This window comes from Eleutherodactylus coqui, chromosome 5 (genome assembly GCF_035609145.1).
Source record: "Eleutherodactylus coqui strain aEleCoq1 chromosome 5, aEleCoq1.hap1, whole genome shotgun sequence".
NCBI classification, from domain to species: domain Eukaryota; kingdom Metazoa; phylum Chordata; class Amphibia; order Anura; family Eleutherodactylidae; genus Eleutherodactylus; species Eleutherodactylus coqui.
The window spans coordinates 137,767,287-137,777,770 of record NC_089841.1 but is presented as its reverse complement, the minus strand read 5'-3'; the positions used below and the strand labels follow the sequence as shown (position 1 = coordinate 137,777,770).

At 38.8% G+C, this 10,484-nt stretch overlaps 1 protein-coding gene across 1 annotated transcript in view; it reads left to right on the top strand.

Moving 5' to 3' along the window:
- The first annotated feature begins 1,267 nt into the window (after window positions 1-1,267).
- Window positions 1,268-10,484, top strand: part of WSCD2 (WSC domain containing 2) — a 197,106-nt gene continuing 187,889 nt past the window's right edge. The window contains exon 1 of the mRNA XM_066601918.1: window positions 1,268-1,649. Coding sequence (XP_066458015.1) covers window positions 1,268-1,649 — 382 coding nt within the window. The remainder of the gene's footprint in view (window positions 1,650-10,484) is intronic.

Genomic DNA, 10,484 nt, shown 5'->3' with positions numbered 1-10,484 from the left:
CTAGCGTTTTTTTTCTGCTGCGAATTTGCTCCTATTTTTTTCTTCCAATTGTCAGTGGGACTTTCTAATGTTAAAAACGCAAAGTTGTGTTGCGGTTTTAACATTAGGAAGTCCCATTGACAATTGGAAGAAAAAATAGCAGCAAATTCGCAGCAGAAAAAAAACCTCTAGTGGGTAGTCACCCTTAGTCTTCTATTTAAGGGTCAATAGTGCAATACAAGGTAAGAAACATACACTTATTGCATTCTGAAACTTAACACTTTATATTCCATGACATTGAAAATAAACATCTTATGGGTGAGTGCATTGTTTTGCAATTCTGAACACATTAAAATAGGATTCTAAGATGGCAATACCCCTTTAAGTATTATGCAATTTAAATGCAATATAATGTGTTGTTCAGGAGGTGGATACAGTTAGTAAATGGCTCCTGTGGCCTTTTGAACCAAATCAGGAGTATTTATGGTTAGTATTTCAGCAGGTATTGGTGTAGGAGTATAGGAGGTCGATAATGTTATTGGAAAAAGCAGAATGGTAAAATATACTGAGCAAGTCTTAAATCTCTCCAGTCATGCATTTCTATGTATTCTTGCAGTTAGCACTCATTCTGTTGTATGCTAACTATATTCATTGTTAATGTTTTTATTCTGAAGCGTCCCTACTAGCTAATGAGGTTGTTTTCCATTGTATTTGTAGGTGCAGCACTTTCGACTTGGACCAAAGTGAATGACGGTTTATTTAACAATACGCTCCTCTGAGTGTCATGTACCTGGGGAGCTTTCTATACAGAGAAAGAAGTGGTGTCATTTCCATTAAAGCAATGCTTCCAAGAATCCATGCTCAGGAACTGAAAGCAGAGAGAATGAGAGAGAGCTGTGTCAGCTGATCGGCTTTCAAACCACCTTCATGCTCTCAATTTTCTTAAAATGATCTGTCCATCAATGGCACCTCTAGGGTCTCTCTTCGGAACCTTTATTGGCTAGGAGTAGACTGAGCAGAAATGGAATACACAGCACAGTCACTTAAAAAGAAATTTGTTCTTATTTTTATGGCGCGCTGCTTTTTAGTGCAAAGAAATGTTTTCTCCTCCAGATAATTTAGAAATCGCTATATATTTTCTTAAACAGCCTACTTCTGCTTAAATATTCTGTTTCTATCTATAATAGAAGATGTTGCAAATGGGATGTGGCAGATATGGAAGTTGAATATTGTGATTAATTAAACTCATAAAAAGGCTTTTAAAATAAACTCAGATAATGTACAAGATATGGCCAAGATAATTGCAAAATTTCAGAGGTATTTTCGACGGAAGCCTGTACGCTTTTTCACATTTATAATCTTATATCTAACGGCTGGAAGTGTTGTATTCTTGCACGCAAGTTTCGAAGGTGAACATATTGTGTCAGACAGTGACAAGAGCTTGGTTGATGGCATCAGTGAACGAGGTGACCTCCAGGAACCTGGAACACCCCAGTTGAGTAGGGTATTTAAAGAAGCCCCGGAGTCACCAAGCACACCACGGAGGTATGGACCATGGTTCAAAACATCAGGCAAAGAGTCTTTGGAGAGGACTAAGCAAGGAGACTTTGGAGGTACATGGAATAGAGCTCTTAAAGGGAGAACTATGAGAGAACAAGAAGAAGGAAGAGGTAAGACAAGGTCTAGACCTGTTAGGACTGTTTTTGTCTATGCATTATTTTATGTAGCACCATATTATATGCATTGTATTCTCATTCAATTGCAAAGAAGATTTTTGGTGAAACTGAAGTTACAACAGGCTTTGACTTTAGAACCTTAATGGGTTGTCTGTCCATGGGCTACCAATACAGAGCCCAAAGACTATACATTATAGTACTCTACCTATACGACACCGCCCCGCATATGAGCAGCTATCTTTGTTATAAAGGTTTGTCCTTGAGATGCCAAAACAGAGCCCAATGACTCGTACATACTGTAGTATTCTACCTTTACAACACTGCCCTTCCTATGATGAAGTATTTTTGCCATGCAAAGTATGTACAAATGTATATATTTCATTAAGTACATCTTTACAATAATACCACAATTCCAACATTGTTGTATTTTTATGATTACAAGTTTCCAGATGCATGAGAAAATATGTACAAATGTAATTTCAAGCAAAATAATTCAAAGCACTTTCAGAGCACTTTCATCTAAGAAAAGCAAATATGCTTTGTATTTCCATTGAGAACCTGTGAGCGAGGCTTGCATTATTACAAGTGGCTGATGGAATCAAATGGTACAGTTCACTTGAGAACATGTTATTGTGCAGCATATGTTTCGACCATCACAATGATTCCCTTACCAAGGTATATGATATAGGTTTAAGCTTATTAACCCCTTAGCAACCACCAATACACCTTTGTTCCAGCAGTCACTAAAAGGTCTTAGGCCAGAGCAGCACCTTTTTTCAGTGCACTAGTCTAAGTGCTACAGCTGGAGTTGTTGCTTGGCTTTCTAATGGCAGATGAGATTCTGTTCTGATGTTCAGGATTGGTGTTAGGAAAACGAAAAAAGTTCGTTTTGGTCTAAATTAGTTCGAACCTAACCAAAACTTCAACAATTCCCCTAAAACTGGTTTCTAACACTGTCTAACATACTTAGCATAAATGTGGCTCAGTGGTTAGCACTGTTGCCTTGCAGTGGAAGGTTCCTAGCCTTCTAGGTTCAAATCTGACCAAGGAAAACATCTGCATTGAGTTTGTAGTTGTGCTTGTGTGGGTATATTTTTCAGAATAATAATCACCTTATATCGCACATACATTAAATGAGAAGAAGCGCAAACACACAGTTCAATAACAAGAAAAATCCCAATGTAAAAAAATCTGCGTCTTTCCATTATAAAATGTTTTTTTAATTAAAAAATAAAAGTAATATAAACAACATAGACTCGGTATCACTGTATCTGTACCCACCTAATCTAGAAAAGGGTCCTGTATATTTATCCTGACAATCAATGCTGTAAGAAAACAGGATTTCCAGAATTGCGGTTTTTTGTTGTTTCTGCCTCCAAAAACAAAACAAAACAAAAAAGTTGTATATGCCCTAAAATGGGACTGATGGAAATTATAGCTCATCCTGCAAAGAATAAACTCATATAGATCTTCATAAATTGAAAAATAAAAATGTTATGGGTTTTGGAATGTGGCAACACAAAACCAAGTTTTTAAAAGTGTTTTTGTTGTGCAAAAGTAGCAAAACTTAAAAATAGAACTATATATATTTCACTGTAATTGCATTGATCTTTCCAGAAGATAGGTCCTCAATACGGCAGTCCTGAAAAATAACATTTTTAAAGGGTTGTCCAAGGTATAGCTATTGGTAAGACCCCTTCTGCATGCAGGAAAATAACAAGTAGTGATATACTCAGTTCTCCCCACTTCTGCTTTGTCCCAAGTCGGTGTCTGGTCCTCTGCGCCTGTGGTCATTATGAGGTTAAAACAGTTTATATCATCATGTGATATCCCTATTGTTATGCATTTTGGGGGGTCAGAATGATCATTGGAGCTCAATGCCATTTAACTATTTGTATTTCAGCTTGCTAATGTGCCTTATATCTATAATATCATTATATAATAATCATGTAATGCCATTTTTACTGTGTGACAACAACAAAGAGGAGAGGTAGCACATCAGGGACACTGTATAATGTGTTACCCTTTGTGGCACATGTAGTGTTTCAGGTCCTTAGTGGATCTTCTCTATATTATAGTGGTGTGCATGTTTTCCTTATTTTCTAGAAGTATAAGCTGTAGTTTCTTACTAGATGCAGCTTTCATGATTCTGGTGGGAATCTCATCTCGTGATCTTGATCAAGCTATTTAAAGGGTCACTTTTTATGTAGCTAGCCCCCCCCAGTATATGTAAGTCAGCTTGTATTACGTTGATTCTATCAAACGTTTCTGGCCTCTTTTCCCCATGTGGACATGTGATCTCAGTCCCACTCTCAAACTATTAAGTTTTTAAGTCAGCATGACTCCTGTGTGATATTACATGGAGTGTACCACACAAGCTCATCAGAGAGGGAAACAGACATACCTATCAAAGTTATTGCTGATGATCACACAGCTCCTGTCACACAGTTATAATAGAGGAGATCACAGCTTATCCTCCTTACTATATATTAAGGTACGTAATTGCAATGTTTTTTTTCCCCTGGAGCACAGATAGTACACTCTCTAACTGCTCATGTAATGCTTCACTGATGCATCATGGAGTTGATAGCACAGAATAGCGCAACTGAAAGTAGAAATCTCAGCATCAAGATGGTGCATTATAAGCATCAGACAAGAGGTTGCACTGCATGGAAGTGACTGCCATATATGTAGACCTCCAGAGTGTGACAGGCAATAAAGTGATGGGGACAGGGATGGAAAATGTGTTTTGCCAGAGTATCCCTTTAAATGGATTTGTATGTTATAAAGCTATTTAATTATTAAAGATTTTTATTTAAAATTTGTAAGCAGTCTCTCATGAAGCTAGTTTTTATTGTTGTATGCAGAGCCTCAGATGGGAGTCCGGTTGCCACCCAGCCAGTTATTATTTTTTACTGGCCATATTAAGGGGGTCACTATTAGTAATGGCGCCACCCAAGGGGAACATTCACTACTAGGGCCACTATGAGGGCATTATTTCTCTGTTACTTCAGAAAAGTCTCAGTGGTTCAAATATGTGTTGAGTATCTTGGTATATTGGTGCTTTCAATGCCAGTAGAAAGTTTTTTTTGCTTTTTTTGTGGAGTGAGGGTTGGGGGGGGGGGGCACCATTTCACACTTAGCCTCAGGCAGCATAAAGGCTCTGGACACCCTTGGTTGTATTTCATGGATTAGATAACCAATTGCTTTTATATGGCAGGGATTCTTGTGCTGAATAATCTAAGCTTTTCATAAATGATTACAACATACTCATTTTTAGGGCGGCTTCACACAAGCGTAATTCTCTGCGTTCCACACACATGACACAACCTCGCGGCACACAGCAGGTGCAGAATGACAATGTGTACTTGCTGCATGCTACCAATTGCCATGTACTATCTTGGGGTCCATGCATGCGTAATATGTGCCAAGAAAGAACATGCTGCAATCTTTATTGAACACTTATTTCGCGAATATGTGTGAGCAGCAGCATGGAAGCCTATGGCAGATTGGTACAGTGTATTACATGTGCAAAACCTGTATATGTAACACGCTGTAACCACACAAGCTCTTACAATCGTGGAAACAAAGTACACATAAACCAATTAAGGCCGGTCTCACATGAATTGCAGATTCTGTGATCATTGTCCATGCGTATGATATGCGGTAATAAGCAGGCATTCAAATGCATTGACTTTGCCATTTCGCTCACACTTGCGAGTAGAAATTGCGGGTTCTGCGAGGGGGAGAAAAATCGCAGCATGCTCTATTATACCATGGATTCTTCACGTATGGGTCCATTGATCTCTATGGATGCATTCGATCCACAGTGCAAATGCAATTACATTGCTTATGGACGCGGATTCGTACGCATGTTGCTAGGAGACCAGATACAAATGGTATAAAGAAAGCAGGAATTTGCAGGCAGACAATGCAGGACATAGTCTGGGCAGCAACACATCATACAGACTGCTGTCTGCAACCTTCCCTGATTCTTCTGGGTTCTTCCTCCACGATACTAAGTGTTTTTTTTTAATGGTTTATAATACTTCCAAAAAAAGTAGTATAAACCAACCAAGCCTAGAGAGCAGTATCCCATTCTAAAGGCCCACAGAACAGCTCTCACCACGACAGCACAAGAGAATGTCGCCTGAGCGATAGAAGGGGGTTTCCAGGGACTTTGCCAACTTTCTGATGTCATTCTCTGCTTGCATTCATTCTTCATTCTTCCATTGCGGTCATATGCAGGTCTTCCACTGCGAATATCTGCTTGCAGAATCCAAGCCGTTTGTGTGAGCCCGGCCTTAGTAATATGTTATGTTTTACTTTTTAAGTATCTTCACAGAAATGATAAATACTCTACAAGCATAGCAAAATTACGGTAATTGGACAGAGTGATAAAAGATCATTTAAGTGAATGCAATAACTTTAAAGCTGCCCCCATAAATGTGCAGGTATATACACCGTATACCGGGGCTGTAGGATATAGCAAGTAGATTTTATACTGGCTTAAAATAACATCAATAAAACTCCTGAGATTGATTTCTACAAAACAATCTCCTAGCTTGTAGTGCTGGATGTGTGTTGGCAGTGATGAAGTGGGCTGGTGGAAAGATGCAGTATAACATATTGCTACAGAACAATGCTCCCATGACAGTTGAATAATAAATTACTCTGGTATTTAGGGAAATAGTGGTTGCAGAACCTACAATGTGAAAATCTGAACACAAAATTAGAAGCAGCAATGTCCAGTTAAGACATACAGAGCTTCTATTTACATGACAATAAGTCCTCTGTCTATTGTTTAACTATATTTTGCACGGGGTAAACACAGCCTGATGTTCAAGTATATGGGAATTATACTGCAAAGCAGACACAGTATAGTACATAGCCAGTTGCAATTACTATTACGTTATGCATGCGTTTGTTTTGGACATACCTTAATGCATAGAATAAGGAATTCTTGCAACAATTCTATTAGCCACATACATACTACTGCAACAGGAACATAAAATAAAAGGGATATATTGTGTATTATGTATGTTGCACATGCACTAAACCCATGCCATCACTAGGTTCCATCTTCAGCAATCATCAACACGCTGACGCATGGACCAAGCACATTATTACTAAACTATCAAAAATTGCAAAGCCAACCAAAAAAAGTATGATTTACTGTAGGCATACCATGTACTGTTTATATGACATACTGTACAGTAGTTCCAAGATTTGCTGCTTCATACTAAGATTTATGTCAGAACATGCTGCTAAGCAATAGTCTAAGGCCACTCTCACACATAGCGTTTGCAAAATGACGCATTTTTCTGTGATTTTACCGCCATTTTTGCAAGCAGATTACTGTCTGCAACAGTAAGTTTTAATGCACCCAATCATTTTGATGGGTGATGAGGTGCGTTAATCGTGGCAAAATAGAGCAGACAGCGCTTAAAAATGCTTTCTAGCACTGCGTTCAAGGGCATGTCTGCGAGGCTACATTGAAATCAATGGGAGCGTTATACTGCGATTACCGCGGCGTTCAAAACGCTGCAGTAATCACCGTAGAAAGTGCATGTTACTTATAGTGCATAGGAGCTCCACTTTAACGGATCACAAAGTCTTACTTTATTAGTAAAAATGTATGTTTACAAAAGTAGGGGTTTTATGGTCTTTTGCTGATGAGCAGCTAAGAAAAAATTAATAATAATAAAGCCCCCCGGTGTGAAATCTGTACAAATGGGATCTGTGTTTTAAATGTCAAAAGTTGGTTTAATTTTAAACAGTTAAAGGGGGTGTATGAAAGAATTTGTCAGCTTTTTTTCCCAGAAATGGTGCCATTCTTGTCCATCTGCTATGTCAGACGATATAGCTTCTCTCATTTCACTTGTAGGGGCAGATCAGTAATACCCGACACAACCCATACCATCAGTAAGAGTGGCACTATTTCTGGATAACAAAAAGTAGACACTTTCTTCCTAATACCCTGTTTCCCCGAAAATAAGACGCGTCTTATATTAATTTTTGCTCCCAAATATGCGCTATGTCTTATTTTCAGGGGGTGTCTTATTTTTCAATGAAGAAGAATTCACATTTATTGTTTAACAAAAAAAATGAACATTTATTACCGTATATACTGCACAGTACCGTAGTTGTCACCACAAACCAATATAGCTAGACAAACTGTGAAAACAAAGCAAAAATTACTCAATGACAGTCATGTCATCATTTTCTGAAACATCATCATAAACATCTGAACCCGGAATCTCCTGCTGAATTTCTTGACACTCCATTTCTTGTAAAATCTTCGGGCCAAAGCAGGAAGGTTTTTGCCCCAAAAATCTTCCACGATTCCTTTCTTGTACTCAACGGAATAGCTCTTTCTTTTTGCGCTCATGTCTAGGGGTAAAAATATACAGTAGCAACATTGTTTATTTCTTGTACTTTAGACTCTTCAGCAAAAAAGCAGACACCCCCTATTGAATCAAAATGACACACAAAAAATAAGAGCTGTAAAGTACCTGGCTCCCACACACTGTCTGGAGACTGTAATGCTCACCCCCTAAGGCTGGAAATACACTCTGTGAGAACCCAGCCTTAAGAATCACACATATGGTTGCCTGACTCACACACAGAGGCATAAAAAAAAGTAACGTACCTGCAGACAGAAGTTCCGGTACCACTTGTAAGCAGGGATGGTATTGCAGCTTCCGGCCACCAGGGGGAGCTAATCACAGCAGACGTGTGCAGCAGCAACAGAACGACAGTATGGGGTTTTCCAGCCAGCAAGGGGAGCTTACAACAGCACACTCGTACAGCACAGGAGGAGGTAGGAGACAACGGGGATGGCAGCAGGGGACAGGCCTCTCGACTTGCCTGCACACTTTAGTATGCCTTATTATCGGGGTGTGCCTTATATTAGCGATTTCTGCAAATTTCATAATGTGTCTTATTTTTGGGGGTGCCTTATTTTCGGGGAAACACGGTATCATACAGTCCCGGTCCCACCTCCCCAGAGCCCTCTAATGTCCCGTACTCTTCTGCTCCCATTGTCGTTATAACAAGGGTCCATGAAGCTACGATATCTAAGACGTTGTGAAGAATTCTCATAGTGTAGAGCTGTTTTAGTTGCCCAGGTATACACCTCTGATATGGAGAATAATGAAAGTAGCAGAATTTATTTAATCTTTATTCGGACATGGGTCAAGCAAAGAAAGAAAAATACAGTACTGTAGTCCTTGAATTATTAGAAAGTAGCTTCATAGTCAAGAGTGCAAGGCATGAAAACAAGAATATAACACTGTTATATTAAGTTGTTCTTTTCTGATTATGACTCGATATGTGCAGTAACATTTTTTACAGGAAGTATGTCTGATTAGCCTATTATTGGAAGCTCCATCCTATAGGTGGTCTGAGCTCCAATGTTCTGGCATGGGCTGCTAAGAGAAAACAATGTTATCTCTAGCTCCCATGGAGATAACAGCCTGCAGTCTGTTTTCTTGCATGGGCTGCAGAAAGAATGCAATGTTATCTCTTGTTCCCATGGAGCAGACAGAGTGCGGTCTGTACGATGGTTTTTAAACTCACCTAAAAATCATTGTTCAGATGAAAAGTGAAGGTTGGTAGAATTTACATGCAACAATTATAGCTGATATGCCATCGTTTTAAGAAATGTTGAGCGAATTGTTGCATGTAAATGGGCCATAAGACACATGCACACCCAGCCGAGCAAAGGGTGCATATGTATGGAGGGATTGGGAAAGATGAGCTCTTTGCTAAATGAGTGTTTGTCCGATAGCTGTTTTATTTGTTTTTGCAGTCTTAATCGATTGATAAAGTTTACAATCAGCCCTCAGAAGAAGTTGATAAAGTACTAATGGGCATTAGTGCCCAATAATAATTTATGCAAAACGATCGCTAAAGCTTTCAATCTTTCATTCGTTTGAAAGATTATCTTTGTGTGTAAATGAGCCTTTATATCTATCTAGGAGACAAAACTACTGCCAGACAACTTGGATGGTGGCATATCTCCAGGGAACAAAAAGATTGGGTAGTTGAAAATTCTTATCTCTCCAGACATTTTCCCTCAGAGAAGAGTCAGGAGGCCACCATACATGATTACATGATCATCTGCACTCCCCAAAATCAGTGGGTTTGGCTAATCTATATTTAATGCTGTAGACACCCTTAATTGTAGCACTAATGGCTGGCCTTGTTACAATACTTTGATAATGGACTTGTCAAGATCCCCACAATTCATCTCATTAAAACAATACCTCACTTTAATCCCTTTGTCTTTTATAATGGTGATATCTTCTGAACTACCTACATCATCTGTCTTCATGAGCTGTAAAGTTTGTTAGACCTGTTTCCTTGACTTTTCTTTTGCACTGAATCCCCATACCTGTAGAACATTTGTAAAAGAAGCTTGATGCAGATGGAGGAAGCTGATGTAAAGAAAAGTCTATGAATCAGTAAAATACTCTCATAAGCGCATTGCAGCTCAAATGTTTTACATTTTTAAAAGGTACCACATTTAAGTGGTATGCAGCAAAAATCACAGCAAAAGCACAATACAACTCAAGGATTCAGAATGGACTCAAAGGAGGTTATGATGTTGTACTACTGATCTATCCAAAACTCATCCATAATGTGTTCTCTGAGCATGAGGCCTTGAGGACGATCATAGAATCATTACCATTATAAGTAATCTTTTTGTTGTTGTCTTTATCGTTTATTCTTCATCACCATCTGTTCCATCGTTTGTAAATATTGATAATCTGGCACACTTCTGCTCTCATGGACACCAGATGAGTGAGCGTGCACTTTATAATA